Consider the following 23134-nt stretch of genomic DNA (forward strand, 5'->3'; position numbering starts at 1 on the left):
CTACAGCACCTTAGCATTTAACAAGCATTTTAAAGATAGTGCAATGATGTATTTAAGCTACATTCTGAGGCTAAGTTCTTGCCTTTCACTCCCACCCTGTGGCTTATTCTGGTATTACATTTATTCTGACATTTAAAAGTCAACATTAAAGAATATGTAATAAATCCACTGTATGGTTTAGATTTTGAAAAAATCTTTAATCATACCTAGAAAACTTTCTGTATTTTCTATACTCAAAAATTGGCAAATTCAAGATCTGAAGAAGTCTTAATATTACACAATCATAAATTATAATTCTACCAAAACTGTATAAGACCTTATTTAAGTTCAAATGAAACCAGTGGACATTTATATTTAGTGACTTTTTAAGATTTAAGGTCATTGTAGCCATTATTAAAATGGATGACTTTACTTCATTGTTTCTTGTCATCTAGCTCCTTTTAATCTTGCTTTTTGAAAAGTTCCTGCTGTTTCTTAGGAGTTTCATTTGTTCTTTAAGAAAAAGACTTGATTCCAATTTGTTTTTAAAAATTAGTATCTTCTCCAATGTATATCAGTTTATTGCTCTACTTTTCCAGCTCTTTCTAAATACCAGTGTTTGCTTAACATTTCTAAAATAGAGTATTCCTTTAATTAGTAAAATAAAATCTCGGTAACCCAAACAATTTATGATTTTATATATTATGTTGTCAGACTGAGGTAACGAAAAGATCATTTGCTGCTGCACACTTTTTGTCTGGCAAACATTTAGGCCAGGTCTTCTTCTGGATTAAAAGTGTTTTACTAAGCTTACAAAGCAGTCACATCAGAAGACATTTTCATATTCACAGTTTGTTTTCAAAAGCAGTAGACAAGGTTTTTCTTTAGTGTTATGTGCCATTAAAACACCCAGTGGAATTTAGTGTGGACTAGGAAGAAAGGCAACATTTTAAAAACAGCCAATCATTCAAGATGCTACAAGTATGAAAACAAACTTTTAAAAGATACTATATTAAGGACTGCCTGGCTGGCTCAGTCAGTAGAGGATATAGACCTCCTGATCTTGGGGATCATGAGTTCAAGCCCCCTGTTGGGTGTAGAGTTTACTTAAAAAACTAGAATAAAATAAAGATATTATTTTAAATCCATATCAACAAAATCAGAGAAGTGGTAATATTAAGAGACTAGAAACATTTGGCAATTTAATGTTAAACAAATCACAAAATATGTGATTAAATAAAATGATTAACCTTTTAAAATTTATTAATAGAAATCTTCAATAAGAAACAAAATTATGTTATTAGGAACCAGAAAGAATCAAAAAGAAGCACAGTTGACCCCTGAACTATGGGGTTAGAATTCCCAACCCCCCATGTATAAAACTTTTGACTCCCCCAAAACTTGATTACTGATAGCCTACTACTGACCGGAAGCTTTACAATAACACAGCACGTATTTTGTATGTTATATGTATTACGTACTATATTCTTACAATAAAGTAAGCTAGAGAAAAGAAAGTATTATTACAAGAATCATGAGGAAGAGAAAATACATTTACAGTATTATACTGTATTTACGGAAAAAAAATCCACATATAAGTGGAACCACTCAGATCAAACTTGTGTTGTTCAATGATCAACTGTACTCTAATTTTAATCTAAAAATGAAGATACTTACAGAAAGTAGTAAAGACTATTCCAGTTCCAAAGTACTGATTTTGGAATCAGTACTTGGAATGATTGCTTCTGATGTTAAAAATAAACCTTAAAAATTAAGGAGGTTGGGGTGGAGATGAGGAGAAGAAGGTGAAGGAAAAGACGAAAAGAATGATAAACTTTTGTGTGGTTTGGTAAATAACGTGTGTCAACCTACTTCTCTGTCATTTAGATTTGATAACTACTTTGGGTGAATTTATCTAGAAAACACTCCTCAAGTGTAATGGTGGGGGGTAAAGGGAGTACTCTCTTATTAAGAAATTTCCAAGGTCTTTAGCTTCTTTGGGATTAGGAATACACAGCCCTGCTTACTTTATTTTTGTTACTATTATTGAAGAAAAATATTACAATTGTACTAGGCAATACACTGCATCTTCTATCATTCACACCAAATATATCTCTTGATATAGTTAAAATGAAGATTTTAGGTTTCAGGCATCCTAAAAAAGAATTTCAAAAGGGCCCTTTTAACATGTTAGTTCTGCAAACAACAAAATTGGCATGCAGTTCTCTGACACTGTGAAGTAGGGTTTATCTAGAATGGATGTAGCATGTCAATGCTATTTTCCATTGTAGCTATCTGACACAACTTTCTGAAAATAATCATTTATACTTCAAAGAATGTAGAATTAGTGTAGTCAATGGCAACTCCAACATTTTCCCCAGAAACTCAAGACTTGCTTTTCAGTGTTAAATTAATTTACTTAATAAAGACTATGCAGTTTGTTGAACATCCCAGAGAGTAAATAAACATTAAAGGAGGTAACTTATAGTTTTCTTTCTATTCTCAAATATTATCCAGGCGAACCCTGCACTGCAGGAAGCTGAAGTTACTGCAACTTCAAATAAGAAAGCAAGGGAACTTTGAACATTATATTTTAGGAGATTTTAAACGTTAAATCATTCAACAAATGAGTTTATTTTGAGGTACTAAAACTTAAAATACTTAACATTATAAACTGTTCCAAGTACTAGTTTGGAAATGCCGAACTTGTGGAATGAATACTGAAATAAGAGCTTTACACGTCGTACTTTTCATTTACACTTCCACTATGGCGCTGGATAAGTCATTCAACTAAATCATTAAGATAAACCCATTTGAAACAGTTGAAAGATGTTGTGAAATGATTCCTTAAATTGCCTCTTATGTGAATTGGGAGAATTTTGTTTTAGTGTAAATCAATTTAAGTTTTTCATAGATGGGTATCATATTAAAAATATATACTCCAGGGCCAGCTGAATATGCAATGATACTTAAGGAGGAAAAAGAAAATGTGGCTAATATTTTTGTTAGTCCAAAACCAGGTTTATTCTTAATGCAAAGGTAATGGAGAACATTTTTGTGTTGGTCCAGGCTCTGTTAGATAGCAACATCTTAAAGGAAGAAATGTATGCTTTCCCCAGTTCTTGTCTTTTAAAAATATTTACCACAGGGGCGCCTAGGTGGCTCAGTTGGTTAAGCATCCGACGTCGGCTCATGTCATGATCTCACTCACGGTTTGTGGGTTCAAGCCCCGTGTCAGGCTCTGTGCTGACAGCTAGCTCAGAGCCTGGAGCCTGCTTCAGATTCTGTGTCTCCCTCTCTCTCTGACCCTCCCCTGCTCGTGCTGTCTCTCTCTCTCTCAGAAATAAATAAATAAACATTTTAAAAAATTAAGAAAAATAAAGTTTTTTTAAAATAAAGATTTTGATCATTAAATATGAAAAATAGGGGTGCCTGGGTGGCTCAGTCAGTTAAGCATATGACTCTTGATTTCAGCTCAAGTCATGATCTCACAGATCGTGCCCCGTGTCAGGCTCTGTGCTGACAGTGAGCTCAGAACCTGGAGCCTGTTTCAGATTCTGTCTGTGTCTCTCTCTCTCTGACCCTCCCCTGCTCATGCTGTCTCTCTCTTTCTCTCAGAAATAAATGAAACACTAAAAAAAATTAAAAAAAAATATTTACCACAAAAGTGAAAGTATCTTATTCCTTTTAAAACCAATTTGAAAAATAAAGAAATGACTCCCACAATAACCAAAATATGAATTTAACCTGTCTGCAAATGGATGAATGCATAAAGAAAATGTGGTATATATATTTCTATACACCTATCTATCTATCTATCTACCTATCTACCTACCTACCTACCTACACACACAGTGGAATATTGTACAGCTGAGTCTTGAACCACATCGGTTTGAACAGTGCAGGCCCACTTCTATGTAGATTTTTTTTAAACAAATACAGGACAGTGCTGTAAATGTATTTTCCTTATGATTTTCTTAATCTTTTCTCTATATTACTTTATTATAAGAGTATATAACACATATAAAATACAAAATATGTGTTAGTCAACTGATAACAGTAAGGTTTCTGGTCAACAGTAGGCTATCTGTAGTTATGGCTTGGGGGAGCCAAAAGTTAGATGTGGATTTTCAACTATGAGGGGAGTCAATGTCCCTAACTATGTATCTATATCGATATCTGTATCTATGTCTATATACACACACATACATAATAAATAGATCAATCTTAAAAAAAGATGGAAATCAGGTCATTTGAGACAACATGGATGAATCTGGAGGACATCACGCTACATGATCTAATAAGGCAGGCACAGAAAGACAAATTTGCATGACTTCACTTATATGTGGAATCTAAATAAGTCAAACTCATTGAAGTAGGGAGTAGAATGGTGGTTGCCAGGGTTTGGCGAGTAGAGGAAATGGGGGGGAAGATGGGGGTAAAAGAGTACAAAGTTTCAGTTATGCAGGATAAGGTCTGAAGATCTAATGTATAGCATGGTGATTAATACTATTACATTGTATACTTGAAACTTGCTAATATAAAAGTAAATCTTATATGTATTCATCACAGTGAAAAAAAAGATAACTATGTAAAGTAATGGATATGTTAATTGGCTTGACTATGGTAATCATTTCCTAATGTATACATGTATCAAAGCATCATATATACTAAAAACACATACAATTAAAACAATTTTTTTAATGTTTATTTATTTTTGAGAGAGACAGAGAGAGAGAGACAGAGAGACAGAGAGAGACAGAGACAGAATGTAAGAGAGGGAGGGGCAGAGAGAGAGGTAGACACAGAAGGCTCTAAGCTTCAAGCTGTCAGCACAGAGCCTGACATGGGCTTGAACCCATGAACTGTGAGATCATGACCTGAACTGAAGTTGGACACTTAACTGACAGAGCCACTCAGGCACCCCTATGCAATTTTTATTTGTCAATTATACTTCCATACAGCTGGGGGAAATGCAACAAAATTTAGACTCAAAATCATTTTTTTCTTAAAAATTTTTAAGTAAGTGAAGTCAGCAGAATTAAATTGTGTTACAAAACTTTTAAAGATAGTACTAAATTCATGAATACAATGTATATTCTCTATTATGGAATTTAAACTTTAAAGGGCTAATATTGAATAAAGGTGGTAAGTTTGCAATGATACATATTTGAACTACAGCAATAACTACCATTCTATCCAGTGTTCGTATCAAAGAGCCCTCTAAAATTTAGTTAAGATGCAAAAGGAGTATTTATTTTTAGGTGGCTCAGGCAACTGTGTGTAGCCAATATTAGATTTTGTTTTTGGATGAGGCTTAGTAGAATTATGCTTTTATTTTATTTTATTAACTAAAAAGTATATTTATACACACACACACACACACACACACACACATAGATGTTATGGTGAAGTCAAGCACTGAATATGGTCTAAATAGGGAGAAAGTGAGAGTAGGGCTAAGACAAAAGAGATTAAGGTGGAAGCAGGAACAAAATATTACAAAAAAAGGGATCCGGTGAGAATATGAAAGCATAGTTAAAGAAAAGTTTGAGGACAAAGGGTAAACAAAAAATACAAGAAAAGCGTATTCATGAGAATTTATGGCCGTGTGAAATCTATGGCTCTCTCACCCTCATTAATATTACTGAGAATCTAGCAAAGCAAGAGGAACACAGATCCTCTGAGTCTTGTCTGCTCAGCATGCAGGGGATGCCAGGCAAACCCAATGCCAGTGCAGGAACAATTTCAAGGCAAAATGGGATCCATTCCATAGGAAAGCAGCAAGAAAATAAACAATATAAACATGAAGTTAAATACTTCAATACTTCCAAGATCTTTACAGGATTCTGGCTTAATGTAAATCCTCCCAAGTCACTATCAATGCTACAATATTCTTTAAAAAAAAGTTCAAATCCTTTACCAGTAGTAACACAATGACTATAATTTCAATTCCATTAAGTTAATTTGAAGCAGAGTGAGACTAATACTTTCCTATCATCTGCCTTTGGAGTCTTCACTGTGTTTTAGGCTCCTTTTGCACACATCTTTCTGAGGGCTTGATCCCACACACCGTGAGATCACGACCTGAGCTGAAATCCAGAGTCAGATGCTTAACCAACCAAGTCACCCAGGCACCCCTGAATTTATTTTCTTAATAGACAGAAATATCGAATTATGGGGATGCCTTTCTATGAAAAATAGAAAATGAATACCTTAAATGACCAATCTAAAAAAGTAAGGTTTCCTATTCTTCCCTTCACCCTTTCTCCAAACACTACATTCAAAATGAACTGATTTGTGAAAACCCTCTTCATTAACCACAAATTTAATGTTATAGCATTATCATGGCGAACAGAAAATATGTTTGTGAAAATAGCTATTAGTTAAGCAATTTGTATATATTAATTACTTAACTTAATCCACATCATCTTACGATTTAGGTACTTTGATTTTAAAGTTTGCTGTAGTAAATAAGGCTTTGGAGAGGTAAACGATTTGGCTATAGTCTGGTATGTGGGGTAGCTGCAATCAGAACCCTTACCAGTGTAGGATCTTAACTTCCCCAGTGGAGAGAGGGCATGGCTGCCTGAGAAGCTTGGTGGGGGTTCTCTAGCATGGTGAGGTAGATACAGAATAGTGACGTTCATACACTGGACCAATGCAAACTAATTTTAGGCTTCTAAAACCTGTCACACAACAAATACATTTTTCACTGAGTAGTGATAAGCCAACTTTTGATATTTAAATTTTGCCTGGGAAAAAAACCCTTTGATATAGCCTTATTATTATTATTAATTGTGTTCAAGAATGTCCAAGTAGAAATTTACATTTAAAAATAACCTAGATAGATTTATTCAAGTTCTGCCAAACCAGTTCACTTGCTGACAGGAGTAATCTGGCAAGTTTTTCTTAACCAAAACTTCATAGTTCAAGTACTTCTCTAACTTATTATTAGAAGTTAGCCATTTGACAAAGCATGACAGTGAGGTATCTTATTGTTACTTCTATCCTCTCAAAGCCTTAACTCTCCTCCTGCCTTCCCATCTCCCAGGAGAGGACTGGGCATGATTATAGTAGCTGATTTAAAACCCTTGTCTGATAATTTTGCCATCTAGGTCTACTCAGGGTTGGTGTGTTCCCTTGAAACTGGCTCACATGTTACTGACTCTCCACGGATTGAATAATTTTTGACTGTACCCTGAACACTGAGTACGCTGTGGAGACATCATGCTACATGGAGCCAAGAGTGGTGATGTTTTTGTTTTTGCAGGTCCCTGGCTAGGCTTAGACTCCAAACTGTCACTTGTTTCAAGAAGGGTAGTTTAGATTTCAGGCCAGTCCTTTAAGCCTTAGCTGCAAACTGTTTGCCCAGCACACTCACGGGCTCTGGGGACAGCCAGAGACTTGAGCTGAGTCTAAACACGGAACTTAGGATTCTCCTTTCTTCTCTAGCTCTCCTCTCTGGGGCCTCTTCCTTCTCCCTGGTGGCGATGCTTCTTCTGAACTCATTCTCTTTCCTGATTCTTCTAGCCAGAAGGATGGTGGGCTTTCCATTGGAATTTCAGCCACTGCAACTATGGCCATTCTCAGGACAAAACTACAGAAAACTGGGAATTTACTCTGAGCTGATTACTTTCTCTACATTTTGACTCCTCTCTAAAATAGGCAAAGTTCAGTGTCCATTTCCTCAGGGAGTTGTTCTTGTATATGTTGCCAGAGTTACTACTGTTATTTGTAGAGGACCTACTAGGTACTCATTCTTCTATAACAGAAGCTCCAAGTCACAAATTCAGGTGTTTTTTATTGTTGTTATTTTGCTTTTAATCCCTTCATTCTTCTGAGATTTACCATGGCTTTCCAGAGATGTCTTAATCACTAATCCAATGGCTTCTCCTAAAGCTCTCATTTTGTTAATTGCTCATTTGACAGTATTTCACACTACTTTGACCATATCCTCCTCCTTGAAACATTTTTTGGCTACCAGTATAGCATGCTATTTAGGTTTTCTTCGTAAGGTTTGACAATTTCATTGGCCTCTCTTCCTAGGCCATAAATGTGGATACTCTCTAAGGTTCAGACACGGGTACACAGTTCTTTTCTCATTATATACTTACCATTCATTCTCATGTCAAGTCTATTGAGTATTCATTTTCTACAGTCCGTATTTTCAGGCCTACCCTCTTTCTTGATAACCACTCTCATCTCTTTGATCCAATAGGTTTTCATTTGTTCTGTTGTCTACTGTAGACCAAGTTTTAAAACATAACCTAATTATCTTTTCCTCAAATATGGTTCCTATTTCTAATATTCATTTTCCTTTTTTTGTCCTCCCAAATATAAGGCTACTCTCCTTAGCATCAAAAATCTTAGGGCAAGGTAAAACCTTAAGGAAAGTGAGGTTAGGCTTTCCTGAAATAGTAAAATCCACAAAAAAAACCTGTAGGTCTGACAAAGGGCAATAAAATGCCAAGGTCTATTATCTTCTTCATGTCGAAAAAGAATAGACATTTATCAAAAAGTAGGAGAGGCAGAGTTTGAGATTCAGCTTTAGAAAAAAGTTACCACTTTGTCCTCAGGACAAGAGGAGAAGCAAGAGCAAGGGATAGGAATGGGGACTCTAAGGCTGCAGCACAGAAAAAAAGGAGGAGAGAACGTTTAAACAGCTGCAGAAAGAAGGAAAGCAAGAATTATTGTGACTATTAGGACACCCAGGAGTTAATTTCCCATGACACTTCTGTGGATATGGACAAGTCAGTGAGCAACATTATTTGGGTGCAATGTAGAGAGAAGCATACTGTTCTTAATTGTAAATAGTAAAGAGTAGTTAGGGATAGAGGAACTGAGTCAACCCATCCAAGATGGCTGATACGGAATTACTTAAATGAAAACTGAGATGGAATACAAAAATCACACCACTGCTGATAAACAAAATGGGAGACATAAAACAAAAGACATCCATCTTGGATAGAAAAAAATCTTTCAGGGAAAAAGTCAGGTTTGTATGTATGTATGTATGTATGTATGTATGTATTTTTAGTTTTTTTCTTTTTTTTGTTTTTACAAATAGTTTATTGTCAAGTTGGTTTCCATATAACACCCAGAGCTCATCCCCACAAGTGCCCTCCTCTGTGCCCTTCACCCCCCTTCCCCCCACATCCATCAGTCCTCAGTTTGTTCTCGGCATTCAGAGTCTCTCATGGTTTGCCTCTCTCCCTTTCCCCCACTATTTCTTTATTTTTAATGTTTTTTTAAATTTATTTCTGAGAGAGAGAGAGAGATAATGAGCAGGAGAGGGTCAGAGAGGGAGATACAGAATCTGAAACAGGCTCCAGGCTCTGAGCTATCTGTCAGCATAGAGCTGGATTCAGGGCTCGAACCCATGAACTGTGAGATCATGACCAGAGCCGAAGTCAGACACTTAACTGACTGAGTCACCCAGGCACCCCAAAAAGTCAGGTTTTATAACATAGCAAGTAAGCAGCAGAATTCAGAGAGTGTAACATATTAGGTGCAAATGAGAAATTGGGTGAGCCTTCCCTGCCTCTCCTCCACCAAATTCTAGAAATATCCTAAAGGGGACTACAAATCCAGTAAGAGGTTGTTAAAATACAATATTGGGGAAAATGCTAGCTAGAGATTCTGCAGTTAAATGAAGCTAAGTGGTTTTCTTACCGCTGATTTCAGATCCTATAATACATTCTTATGTCTTTAAAATGGATCAGAAAGGGCACTCAGTACGCAGCATTTATAGGTCTGGGGTTCTGAGGGACACTTCAGGAAATGTATTGGGTACCACACTATCTTTTAACAGATTAGAGTCAAAATTCAGCTTGTTCTAGACTTAATATAGTAGGTATAGATAAGTAACTGGGAGCAATTTACAGGTATTATGATTTAATGTATAAAGATGTGCTCTCTGGGCTCAGACCTAGTTTGTGGTGACATGGCTAAACACACCAAGAAGGTCGGAATCACCAGTAAATAGGGAACCCATTATGGTGCCTCCCTTGGAAAAATGGTGAAGAAGACTGAAACAAGCCGGCATGCCAAATCCATGTGCTCCTTCTGTGGCAAAATCAAGAAAAAGATGAGCTGTGGGGATCAGGCACTGTGGTTCCTGCATGAAAACTGTAGCTGGTGGTGTCTGGACCAACACCACTTCTGCCATTACAAGCAAGTCTGCCATCAGAAAACTAAAGGAGTTGAAAGATCAGCAGAAGCTCCACCATTAGAAAACTTGTTAGCCTATAATAAATGGGTAATTTATGTAACAACAACAACAAAATAAAGTATGAAGGTATAAAACAATTATCTAATAAATGTGAAAATGACTGATAAACAAGCAATGTGGCTTCCATAGAGAAATAAGGGTTCCTGAAGGGATGTTAAGAGTATTCTTTAGAGCATGACATTTTTTCAATAGAAGTAAAAGTAAGTAACTTACTGAGAAAAAGGCAATTGTTTTTTCTAACAGAAAATTGTAATCTGATAAAAACAGTGGTTTTCAAAATAAGGCCTAGGATCCCTGGGAGTCCTGAGATTCTTTCAAGGGATCTACTTTTGGAAAAGAAGTCTGTCTGGGCCTTGAGTGTCCTTGCATTTTTGCTGTGTGTGCCAAGAATACAAGGCTCGGGTTTTTCTTTACCTGGAATATTTCTGAGGACTGTGTTTGCAGAGGGCAAACATGAAAGATAATGTCTCTCTTGGATAATGAGCATGCTGCTTACTGCTTACTATAAAACGACAGATCTCGGGGCACCCGGGTGACTCAGCTGGTTAAGTGTCTGACTTCGGCTCAGGTCATGATCTCACGGTTTGTGAGTTCAAGCCCCGCATTGGCCTCTGTGCTGACAGCTCAGAGCCTGGAGCCTGCTTTGGATTCTGTCTCCTTTTGTCTCCGTCCCTCCCCAACTTGTGCTCTGTCTCTCAAAAATATATAAATGTAAAAAAAATTGTTTTTAAATGATAGATCTCCCGAGCTCAGCGTTCCTCACTTTTAATGCAACCCGCTGCATATGTAGGCATCCATCTGAGTCTTACCATGTTACTCTTCCCCTTCTCCCACAGGGACAAGTGCAAATAATAATGTTCTTGCTGATTATGTGCTGTGTATAATAAAGATTTTTTTCTCTGGTTCAAGAGCCTTCTGTCGTCTTACAGCATCTCTGAAACAGTAACTGGCTAACCTACTAGCTTGTGAGTAGGGTAAAATCAAATCCCTGCCCCTGACATCCATGGTGTCAGCTATTATCACCATACTATTAGAAGTTATTTGTTGTTTTCTTTTCTCTGTTGGTATTTATGTTGATGATGCAAAAGCAATGGTGAATAAAACTGCTAGTGCCTGAATGTATCAAAGCCATGATACAAACCTGAGTTACTGTACACTTTAATGTCACATACTCAGTACAAAAAGATCCCCAGGCGTCCTGAGATGTCTCCTCGATGAGACAGTAAAAATTATTAATTTTATTAAATTTTGATCACAAGTTTATAGCTTTTAAATACAGTGTGAGACAAAATAGGAAACACACATAGAGGAATTCTACTTCACACCACAACTACAAGGGTTGTCTTGGGGAAAAGCACTGGTTCAGCTGTTTGAGTTGCAAGCTGATCTAGTCACTTTCTTCATGGAACACCATTTTCACTTGAAAGAATGACTGACATGCAAGCTATGGTTATTCAGACATTCTCAAAAGCAAATGAAGTTAGCCTCTCACTTTACAGAAAACTGACAAGATTTGTTGTCCATGAAAATATTTAAGAAAGTGAAAATTAAAATCTTGGGAAGTGTGTAGGCTTGACAATTGCCCAATACTTTACGATGACATCAGTGATGATGTTAAACGTGATTTTTAAATATCGTAAGTCAATATTTGCAAGCTCTGCATAGCACAGTAAACGAATATTTTTCAAATGACCGATTCCTGATGCTCTAAAATCATATAGGTAACAGACAGATCTAAAGTACAAGAGAGACCACTAGCTTTTCACGCAGTAGAAAAGTTCACTGGTTTCAGCTCTTATATTGCAATTGATACTTAAGAAACTACTACTTATTGGGGTACCTGGGTGGCTCAGCCGGTAGAGTGTCCAACTTTGGGTTAGGTCATGATCTCACAGTTCATGGTTCCAGCCCCACATCGGGCTCTGTGCTGACAGCTGAGAGCCTGGAGCCTGTTTCAGATTCTGTGTCTCCCTCTCTCTCTCTGCCCCTCCCCTACTCATGCTCTGTCTCTGTCTTTCAAAAATAATAAACATTAAAAATTAAAAAAAAGAAACTACTACTTATTGAATTTTGGTATAGTATCAAAGGAGAACAGCTACCATTTCTAAAAAGGTTTTAAAAATATTCTTCCCTTCCCAACTACATATCTATATGAAACTAGATTGTCTTGAGATAATTCAACCAAAACACCAAAACAATCAAAAAACACACCAGATCACACCAGATCAAATGCAAGAAAGCATTTTATAATGTTGAAAAACAAATGTCTTCAAAACATTTTGAAATTAGGATGACAGATATTAGAGAGAAGCTAGATTGTTTTAGGGGCATAGTCTTAACCTAATGAGGCCAAGAGAATGGACTCTCATGCTTGGGTCAAGAGAAATCAGGGCTGAACAGAATATACTAACTCTATTTTGTGAAAGAAAAATGGGAAATGTGAGGAAGGGTTTAATAGGGGGAAATAAGGGGAGAAAAACCACACCAGAAATAATCAAATCTGCTCAGAAGCCAGGGAAGAGAATTTAAGAAGTGATATGCCACTTCTCATTTTCTTCTCCCCTTATAAATTATTTTCAGTATTCTAAAAACAGAAACTCTAAAATGATGTATTGATTTAAAACACAGAGACCCAAAACAGGAAAGGGTTAGGATGGATTAATATTTCAGATTTGTAAACAATCAAAACTGCAACAGAAGTTTCAATGTAAACATTGAATGTTTTGGATATCAATATGTATTTTTTTGTTTCTTAAAATCTGTGATATATTTATTATAACACTTTGGGAAAAAACTCTGAACTTTAATGATTGAGCTGACTGAAGATGATTTTTCTTCCTTCTAGTTTTTATTCTACCAGAGAATCTATAAACAAAAACCAGTCTCCAAAGAGGAATAATACAGGGGTTCTTGGGTGGCTCAGTCGGTTAAACATCTGACTTTGGCTCAGGTCATGATCTCACGGTTCTTGGGTTTGAGCGCCACATGGGGCTCTGTGCTGACAGCTAGCTCAGAGCCTAGAGCCTGTTTCAGATTCTGTATCTCCCTCTCTCTCTGACCCTCCCTTGCTCACGCTGTCTCTCTCTCTCTCAGAAATAAATAAAACATTAAAAAAAATTCAAAGAGGAGTAATACAGAAGTGTTATACTTTGAAAGAAGTATATTCAATCCAGTCTCTAGAAACAAAATTAGGGAGAATAGGACATTTGCTCTGAGAAGACAGGGTGCTCACACACATTTCTCCAAGCCTATGTTAGCCTCAGCCTAGGTTGGCATGTGCCATTGTATAGAAGGTATAATCACTATTTTAATCTAATAAAAGGTGGTAAAAAGAGAAGTTTGAGCATTAAAATACAACCGCTTTTTCTAACAAAGTTGAGTAGTGAACATAAGTGAATTTATTTCAAGTTCCTCTCTTCGAAAAGGTAGTGTTTAGACGATGTAAACCAAACTTGACTTTTGCCGCAGAAATCACTTGATGGTTACATATCTTGACTAATGGTCTAATTTCTAACTTTCATTCAAATGATGAAAAAAATATTTATCATATACCTATATATGACAGCCTATTTTTCCCCCAGTAAATATGTATATTTTAAATCAGTTTGGTACATGATACAGATTGGTATTGCAGTTTTTAATGGACTAAAATAAAAATTTCTAAATATAGCAGTGTCTGCCTATGTAACAGATATATGCAAGGTAAAATAAGGTATTTGAATAGAACTATATCCATATGAACAAATAAGAGAAGAAAAAGCTGAAAAGGTTTCTATATACCTTCTGGATTAAAAAACACAAATTATTAATGGCTAAAGATAGTAAACTACTAATGGAAGGGGGAAAAGGCTTTGAGTTCTATTGTAAGAGCTCTTCTTGCAAAACTTAAGTGGTTTCATATTACAGTTTTGTTGTTAGAGCAGTATTCAAAATTACAGATGAGAGGCTTTATCAGCTACACTTTCACAAAAATTGCTATATGTATTGACAGTAACATGTAGCAAGGTATTCATAATATGATAGGCTATTATAAAGCTTTTATAATGCATATAAAACCAGGCACTTGGACACTATATGGCAACTTGACAAACAAATAAACATAGTTGAAAAGACCTGCAATAGAAAAAAGAAAAACCTGGGGCACCTGGATGGCTCAGTTGATTAAGAGTCCAACTCTTGATCTCAGCTCAGGTTATGATCTCAATGGTTGTATGAGATCAAGCCTTGCATCTCTGCACGGACAGCCGGGAGCCTGCTTGGGATTCTCTCCCTCTCTTTTGCCCCTCCCCTGCACTTGCATGTGCTTGTGTGAACACATACTCTCTCTCTCTCTCTCAAAATAACTAAACATTAAAAAAAAAAGTGAGAAACTATAGGGGGCCTAAACTCAGATAAAACTCCCTAAGTGGGAGCTGCATCTGAAATCCATAGTATATGACAAAGGAACACTGCAAGGATGGGGATATCATCCAAGACCTAGACTTGTGAGGCCAGTATTCTATAAGCTACAGAAGTTCAGAAAACAGAGCAGCATTAAAGTTCATGCACTGTCTGCTGAACTGTCATACATAACAACTGGAGGAACACACCACTGCCTCTCACTGAAGGACCGTCTATAGAATAAGGTAACAAAATGGTAGGGAGCATTCTGTCCTCTGAAGCCATGATTAGGTCATTTTAAAAAGGTTATAGTAGGGGCACCTGGGTAGCTCAGTTGGATAAGCGTCTTGACTCCTGATTTCGGCTCAGGCCATGATCTCACAGTTCGTGAATTTGAGCCCAGTGTTGGGCTCTGAGCTGACAGTGCAGAACCTGCTTGGGATTCTCTCTCCCTCTCTCTGTCCCTCCCCTGCTTGCGTGTGCTCTCACTCTCTGAAAATAAACTTAAAAAGTTATAGTAAATGAAATTCTTCTTTCAAAATAGTCAGTTTTAGCTTTCAGTTATGTATGTATGTAACCCTGCATCCAGTGTGGGCTGTGAACTCATGACCCTAAGATCAAGAGTTACACACTTTACTAAGCCAGCCAGGTGCCCCAGCTTCAGTTTACATAATGTTCTCCAAAGTGGCCTGGAATAATTTTGGCTCTGTCCAGATTATTCTTTTCCCATTAAAATCTTGCAGAAAATTAGGTTTTCCTATCTGTGTACACATTACCAAAACACAAGCATATAAGATGTTTTCTTTTCTCTACTTGAACTAAATGTTGATCCCTTGCTCAAGCCTACCTTTAGCTCACTGGGAATTTATTTTTAAATTAAGGTCCTATATGTTTTATCTGTACCATAAAATTATAATTAGCATTTCATTTTATCATATAATTAAGACTTCACATTGACTTACAATATTTGCTAATTGCTTTGGGGCTCCAAATCTTTGTTTCTCCAATCAGACTAAAGGAGATGGATGGCTCCTTAAAGGAGATGGATCTTGTCTTATTCCTTTTTTTTTTTTTTGTTCTCCTGTCAATGACTAGCAAAACAGAAGGAGTTCAACAAATACTTCTTGTCTAAGTGATTGACAAGTGAATTTTTAGACATCAGCTTTCTTCAGACATGTCAGCCTCTATATTTACTAGAATTACCAGGTACAGCACATCTTATTTCCTTAACATTAGCACTGATGGCAGCTCCACAGCTACAGCACTGTTTTAGTCTTCAAAACCCACAAAATCTTTGCTGCTCCTCAAAGCTACCGTCTATCTACTGATCTACTCACAATGATGGCGAAAATTAGGGAAGGGCCAACTGTCTAACTGGCATCTTTCAGTGACAACTGCATTCTTTGTATTTTTACACTTTTGCTTAAAGCATGTAATGCAGATGAAAAAAGACATATATAAAGAACAAGTTAGAAATATATACATAAAATCAGAAACAAAGCATAAAATCAGCTCTTTGAACGCATGATTTTCTATTTTAAAAAATAGAAGTTCAAATAAACTCGTATTACACTTTGTATCCTGGATCCTAGAATCTGAAATGACTTCAGTAATGTCGATTTGGGTTATTAAATCAAGACTTTATGCCAGAGGGCATCGACAGTATTTCTTTGTTCTTCTAGTGGCTGGCACTGTCAGGTGCATAGCAGTTCAGTCACTGAATGAGTGAAGAAAATTTACCAGTGTCACCAAATCACTTCCTATATATTTTCTTGCATCCAAACACTCTATCTAGACTTCTGTATAACTTCCACAAAAATACTGTAGGATAGAAGGATCAGGGCAAACAATTTTTGTTAAATCCTGGACACCTAGGATAGTATTTAGTTTGGCAGCTGAAGTGCCTCTCAAAAGCAGTTATTATAAAAATCTCTTATTTCCAATATCTTAAAAATGACTCAGTATATTACAATCCTAGTTTTTAAAAAAGGGAGTTAAACAATGCCAATTTATATCCACATTAAGAAACACAATTTGTTATTTAAATAACTGCTCTCATGACATATGTTACTGTGTCTGACAATGGTGTTCTATAAGCAAGAGATAGTAGTTTTGTCAAGAATAAGTGTATGTATTTTTGTGTTATTTGATTTTCTATATATAAATATTTTCGATTTTCAAAACTGGTTATAAAAAAAGAAACAGCAGGAAATAGTTTCTTGGTTCTATAAAATAACTGCTCAACTATTCTCTGGAAAGTTTACATTCATGTTAGAATTTTTGAAATTGTTAAGATGAGAAGCTATGATATTTCTTTCTTCTGAGATTAACAGTGGTAGGATTCAGGAAGTTGAATTTACTGTTAAATTCTGTCAAGGCCCTCTATTTTTCATTAGTATTTATCATATAAATCAAATATTACACCTCACACCCCTGATCTATGGTACCCTCTCTGTATGTCACAATCTACAATCCTGTGATATATGTACAGGGGTACCTAGGTGGCTCAGTCAGTTAAGCATCCAACTTCAGCTCAGGTTATGATCTCATGGTTTGTGAGTTTGAACCGGCTTCTGATTCTGTATTTCCCTCTCCCTCTGCCCCTCACCTGCTCACACTCTATCTCTCTCAAAAATAAATAAACATTAAAAAAATAAAATACATGTACAAAATCTCTGGTACTCTTCCTTTTAAGAAGAGGAGCATATTTCCTTGCCTCTGAAGCACTTTGTGACTTATTTCTAATGAGCAGAATAAAGTGGAAGTAAAGGTATGTGACTTTTAGAAACTAGATCATATAAAGCACTGTGGTTTCCTTGTTGCTCTCTTCTCTTGGACCTCCTACCTTCTTACTCTGAGGAAGTCTCTGGCCAAGTTGTAAGGAAAGGCCATGGAGAGGTCTCCTGCTAACAGTTATGTGAGTGAGCCATCTTAGTGGATCCTCCAACCATGCCAAGCCTTCAGATGACTGAAGCCCTTGCCATTCCCTGACTTCAATCATATGAGATCTTGAACCAGAACCACTTAGGTAAGACACTTCCAAATTTCTGACCCACAGAAACTGAAATAATAAATATTTGTTGTTTTAAGTTGTTAAGTTTGTGTATAAAATTTGGGGTACTTTGTTTGTTGTATGATAGATAATGCAATGACCCCTTTGCCAAAATCGTTATCTCCTCAAGAAAGACTGTGCAAACTATGGTGGTATATAAGAAGTAAAGCTCAGGTTTTCCACTAAACTGAGTACATTTTCTTTAATGCCTCTAAACTAAAGCAGAGTACTAAGGGTCATCCAATTATACAAGCTCTGCCGTCTTGACTTCTTTATGTCCTTTTAGAAGTCAAAGAACTCTTGCATGTTCTTTGTGGAGGAGTATCACAAACAGAGGCTGAACTACAAAGTTCGTGTTTCTCAAATAAAATTTTCTAAAAGGGCTTCTTTCCCCTCAAATACCCTTTTCCTCCACTCTTTGTCTCATTTTCCAAGGCAGCTTTAGTTATCATTTGCCATAATGCCATAATGCCATCCTAACCAAATCCTGAACAAAAATAAATAGTCAAAAGAAAACAAATCCTCAAACAACTCACCAAACCAAAGGAGGAAAGGGCTGTGGATGGTCAGTAGTAGCTTTCTTGTGTTATTGGTTCAAAGCATTTCTATTAACTTATTCATTACAGAGTCTAGGCCAACTGATTGGGAATGTGATTTCTAGAAATTGTTTAGAGTTTAAAAAGACTAATAATATAAAAGTATATTGGACATAGAAAAAAATGAACTGGGGACACCTGGGCAGCTCAGTCGGTTAAGTGTCTAACTTCGGCTCAGGTCATAATCAAGCCCTGTGTCGGGCTCTATGCTGACAGCTCAGAGCCTGGAGCCTGCTTTGGATTGTGTCTCCTTCTCTCTCTGCTCCTCTCCCGCTCATGCTCTGTCTCACCCTGTCTCTCAAAAATAAATGTAAAACAACAAAAATTTTAAAATACACTGTACCATTATCTTAGCCATTTGTACATACTGCCTTCCAGTTTCTACACATCCATGCATACTTTTACAAAACTGCAACTGAAACCAATATACAATTTTTCAATTTTGAAAAACCCTGATATATCCAAAATCGAAGTTCTTTAGGAAAGGATTTCACTTGTATTAACTAAAACTGAATTTAATTATAGCTCAATATGTACAGATCAATATATATGCAAATTGAAAAGATTTTAATTTCAACTGCTTAATTGGCCAGTGTTTTTCTAAATGAGGACTAATTTTTTACAATATACAGCCAGCTCTCAAATATTCAATAAATCCAATTCCTTCTTTCCTTCAGAATATATTTCCTCTTCTTTTTAATCTGTTACATGTTTGGTGCTCATTAGCACTTTGTAGATAAAAAACAATGAGAAACCTGAAATATGAGATAATATTTATTTTTATTAAATAGTTACAGTATAAGACTGAGTTGATGAGCTATTCCAAGTATTAAATATATGGCTGTCAGTTAAGTGTTTCCCCTATTAGTAAAGATCATTAAGAGAACTCACTAGATTTAGATTTCTCATTTTATTTTTTCCTCTATTGTCTGTTTACAAATAAAGTTACAGTTGTGCAATATTATTAAATTCTTTGGAAATAAGCCATCTCTGACATAATTTCTGGACATAATTTCTGACATTAAGTGTTAGCCCAGGTATCCAGATAGTATATGTTTTATAGACAAAAGACATCTTATAAAAATAAAACGAATAGAATTTAAAAAAGAATTCCGTGGAACGTTCCCACTGGACACTCACCGACTCAAAAATAAACCCTGAAACTTTCATAAACAATGACAAATTACCAAAATATAAAATAAATGAAATTGCTTACATATGTAAGAGCCTTTTTTTATAACATCCTGTTTGTTCTAACCAAGATTAATATTTTCAAAATTGCCTTCTGTATATTTTCAACTAGAGATATTGTATTATCTTCAAAGAAATGTTATAATGGAATATAGGAATTTTGATTAAAAACTGATGATAAATAATAACATTTCAAAGTCCCCAAAACAAGGGGCACCTGGGTGACTCAGTTGTTTTAAGCAACCAGCTTCGGCTCAGGTCATGATCTTGCAGTTCCTGAGTTCAAGCCCTGCGGCAGGCTCTGTGCTAACAGGTCAGAGCCTAGAGCCTGCTTTAGATTCTGTGTCTCCCTCTCTGCCTCTCCCCATTCATACACGCTCTCTCTCTCAAAACTAAATAAATATTAAATATTTAAATATTATTTTTTAAAATAAAAAGTCCCCCAAACATGAAAATAAAATGTAAATAGTTTACTTAAGCACTAAGTTTATGTGTTACCATTTCACAGTAGTTCAATTATTTTATAATGTACTATAATAGAGCCAGTCATAAAATTGTATTTCAGAAGTCAGAATCACTGCTTCTAAATTCTGTCTTTTGCAAAATAAACATATCCTAGTGCCAGGGTTTCTTGTGTTTATCAGCATTTTTAGATAAATGGAAATTGGAATGGGGGAGAAGAGAGCCGAATGATTCAAATAAAAAAATAAAATTTATTTTTAAAAAATGATAGGGGAGATACATTAGAGAACTTCTCATTCTAAAATTTTTATATATAGAAAAGTATTTAAATTGGATTTCTTATATATGATGTTAAATAAAAACAAATTAAGACAGTCTTAGATACAGGATGGAAAACTGAATAACCTTGGCACACAAAGCTAAAATCTTCTACCGTATTTAGAAGAAAAGACATAAATATAGCATTCTTGACTTAATTGGTCTTGTGGATGTTGAGTCTTGATTAGCTAGGAGATCTTATTTTATTCAAAAGCTGTTTCATCCTTCTAAAACCTAACTCATTAAAAAATTCCTTTTTAAACACACATTTCAATGATTCGTAAAAACATGGAAAATAATATACACCTATATACCCACTAACTTGATTTAGCAAGTGTTAACATTTCACTTCAGCAGTTTTCTTTAAAAAAAAAGTTATAGATACAACTAAAGCTCTCTTTAATCCCTTCCCAGAATCAGAGACTCTTCTCTTCCCAACTGCAGAGTGATCATTTTTCTAAGAAAGTTGTGGAACTTTCTTGTCCATGTTTTTATACTTTTACTACATCCTTGTGTTTTTAGAAACAGTGCCATATTTTAAATTTGAAAAAATTTATATAAATCATTCCCATTTTATCATTTTATAATTTCCATTTTTGTTCAACATTGTTTCTGAAATCTAGGCATACTAATATATAAATATCTAGTTAATTTTAGTTTTTCTAAAGTGTTTCATGTAAAGGTGTACATTTCTGCTACTGATGGATGTTTAATTTGTTTCTAACCAACATCTTTATACATGTCTCCTTGCAGAGATACGGAATGTTCCTTTTTATATTGTTTCAGTGAAGGCTTTTGCTTAACTGGTTAGGTGAATTTTTTAAAAAATTAAGCACAGGCAATTGAAGAAAAAATATTATGTTATTTTCTAATCCAGAATCATCTGTGCCTTACTATCTAGCTTAGTTAAATGTTTTATTTCTTTGTATATAGAAAAAAGAATACTAGGAAACATGAAACATAAGGCTTTATTTTACCTGGACACAGTTCTTCTATTTGAAATATGTAATTCACTGGTTTGTGTATATACAGAATTTCTGTTTAGAATTCCAGTGGTGGATCTACCTCCGGAGAACAAAGCAAAGAAGATGTGTTATGTGTCAGCATTTGAATGTTGGTTTTTGAAGCAATGGTAGGAAGGAAAAATATCTCCACGTTCTCCCTGGCTCTTGCCCACCCAAATTCGATAGAATACTGACTGAATAATTCAGTAAATCAGTGGAACCCAATTTCTTATTTTCTTTTTTCTTAAAAATTTTTTTTCAATGCTTATAATTGAGAGAGAGAGAGAGAGAGCGAGCAAGTAGGGGAGAGGCAGAGAGAGAGAGAGGGAAACACAGAATCTGAAGCAGGTCCCAGCTCTGAGCTGTCAGTACAGAGCCCGACGCGGGGCCCAAACTGACAAACCGCGAGATCATGACCCGAGCCAAAGTCGGACGCTCAACAGACTGAGCTACCCAGGTGCCCCATCATTTCTTATTTTCTTTAGAGAATATGCCAGCAATGCGGTCTACCTTTAATTCTTTTTCTCTTGGTATTCCTGATTTTACTTTATCATGTGGCTGATCAAGAATCAAATTATTCTTCCTTGCTTCACTGTCTTCAAGCAGAGGAACATAGCCAAAACTGTTATCTGCAAGACAAAAAAACCTCTTGGATATAAGTAGGATATCCCTGTTTTTGGTATCAGCTGGAAAAATAAAAACAAATCAGAAACCCTAATTTTAAAGAAATTTTAAACTATGAGTTTCAGAAATTGTTCAGATAATTACTTTGACAATTTAAATTTGCCCATTTAGATTTTTTTTCATTCCCACAAAACTCCTATACTCCCCAAATCAGTGGTATGAAAATATGTAGAATATAGAAAACGAGAAGCTCTTTGTGGTTTACCATCAACAGCAATTAAACTTTTAGTAAGCCATAGTTTTAGGTATGCATTTCTTGTTTAAGATAATTATTTGTGTAACTACTCCATANAAGTCCTGTGAATTATTCCTGTCAACATTTTGGTTCATATTTTATCACCATTTTTCTTTTCCAATACATATAAGTTCACACAAGAATCTTTTTTTGCACACAAAAAATAAGATTATATATATCTTTTTATGCTGGTTTGTTCTTTTCTATATATAATGAACATGTCTCGTGTTAGTAAGTTAACATCTATTATCATCACTTTTCTCAGCTACATAGCTATTCATTATATGAATGACTGTAATTAACTGTTGAACATTTCATTATATCTACTTTTCATTATTAGAAGTTATACTGTGATAAGCATTCCTACATACCTTTGAGTATTTAAATACCTTTGAGCATTTAAACAAATATTTTCTGATGGCATATGGTTAGGACTTGAATTTTTTGTTTAAAAGGCACAGACATTTAAGGAAGCTTTCATTGCTTACTGGCAAATTTCACTCTAAGAAGTTTTATCGACATAGAGTTATACAATATAGTATATGTGAATGTTCATTTTCCCATCCTCTGGCCAAGTATTCATTTCATTACTATAGATATGTAACTGCACCACAATCATTAAAATATCAGAACTGCTGAGAAACAATGGAGAAATAAAATAGAGAAACTTGATTTCCACCTTTCTGTTCTTCAGGAGGTTTAAGAAATACGTAAAAAATAAATATGAATATACCTTGACTGGAATTCACAAGCAGTAACTGTGATTTCAGCTTGTCAATAATAGCTTGTTGAAGTGACAGCTGTTCCTGTTGCTCACGTATTCTCTGCTCATAGTTCTCAGTCTGCGGATATAAAAGTCAGTCAGCCTTATAGTTACTGGCAGACATGTACATACATCTACTGTCCGTTAAGAATTACATATAGATATGGACTGACCTATTGCCATTCCCCAGGTATTGAGCATGTTATTTGCGAGCTAAAAACTGGCTTCAACAATAC

The 23134-nt window shown here is 35.5% G+C and overlaps 1 protein-coding gene and 1 pseudogene across 7 annotated transcripts in view; one reads left to right on the forward strand and one right to left on the reverse strand.

Annotated features, from left to right (window-relative positions):
• TANK (TRAF family member associated NFKB activator) overlaps positions 1 to 23134 on the reverse strand; it is a 94740-nt gene that overhangs the window by 11344 nt on the left and 60262 nt on the right. For 6 of the 7 annotated variants that reach the window (XM_077760997.1, XM_077760999.1, XM_077760996.1 and 3 more), the window contains 2 exons: positions 22869 to 22977; positions 21727 to 21845 (listed from right to left, as the gene is read on the reverse strand). In XM_077760997.1, coding sequence (XP_077617123.1) covers positions 21727 to 21845; positions 22869 to 22977 — 228 coding nt within the window. Of the gene's footprint in view, positions 1 to 18841; positions 18997 to 21726; positions 21846 to 22868; positions 22978 to 23134 lie in introns of those variants that run through there. The other variant, XM_077761001.1, reaches the window with a different exon arrangement.
• LOC144229065 (large ribosomal subunit protein eL43 pseudogene) lies at positions 9926 to 10214 on the forward strand (annotated as a pseudogene).

This window comes from Crocuta crocuta, unplaced genomic scaffold (assembly GCF_008692635.1).
Source record: "Crocuta crocuta isolate KB4526 unplaced genomic scaffold, BGI_CrCroc_1.0 scaffold153, whole genome shotgun sequence".
NCBI classification, from domain to species: Eukaryota; Metazoa; Chordata; class Mammalia; order Carnivora; family Hyaenidae; genus Crocuta; species Crocuta crocuta.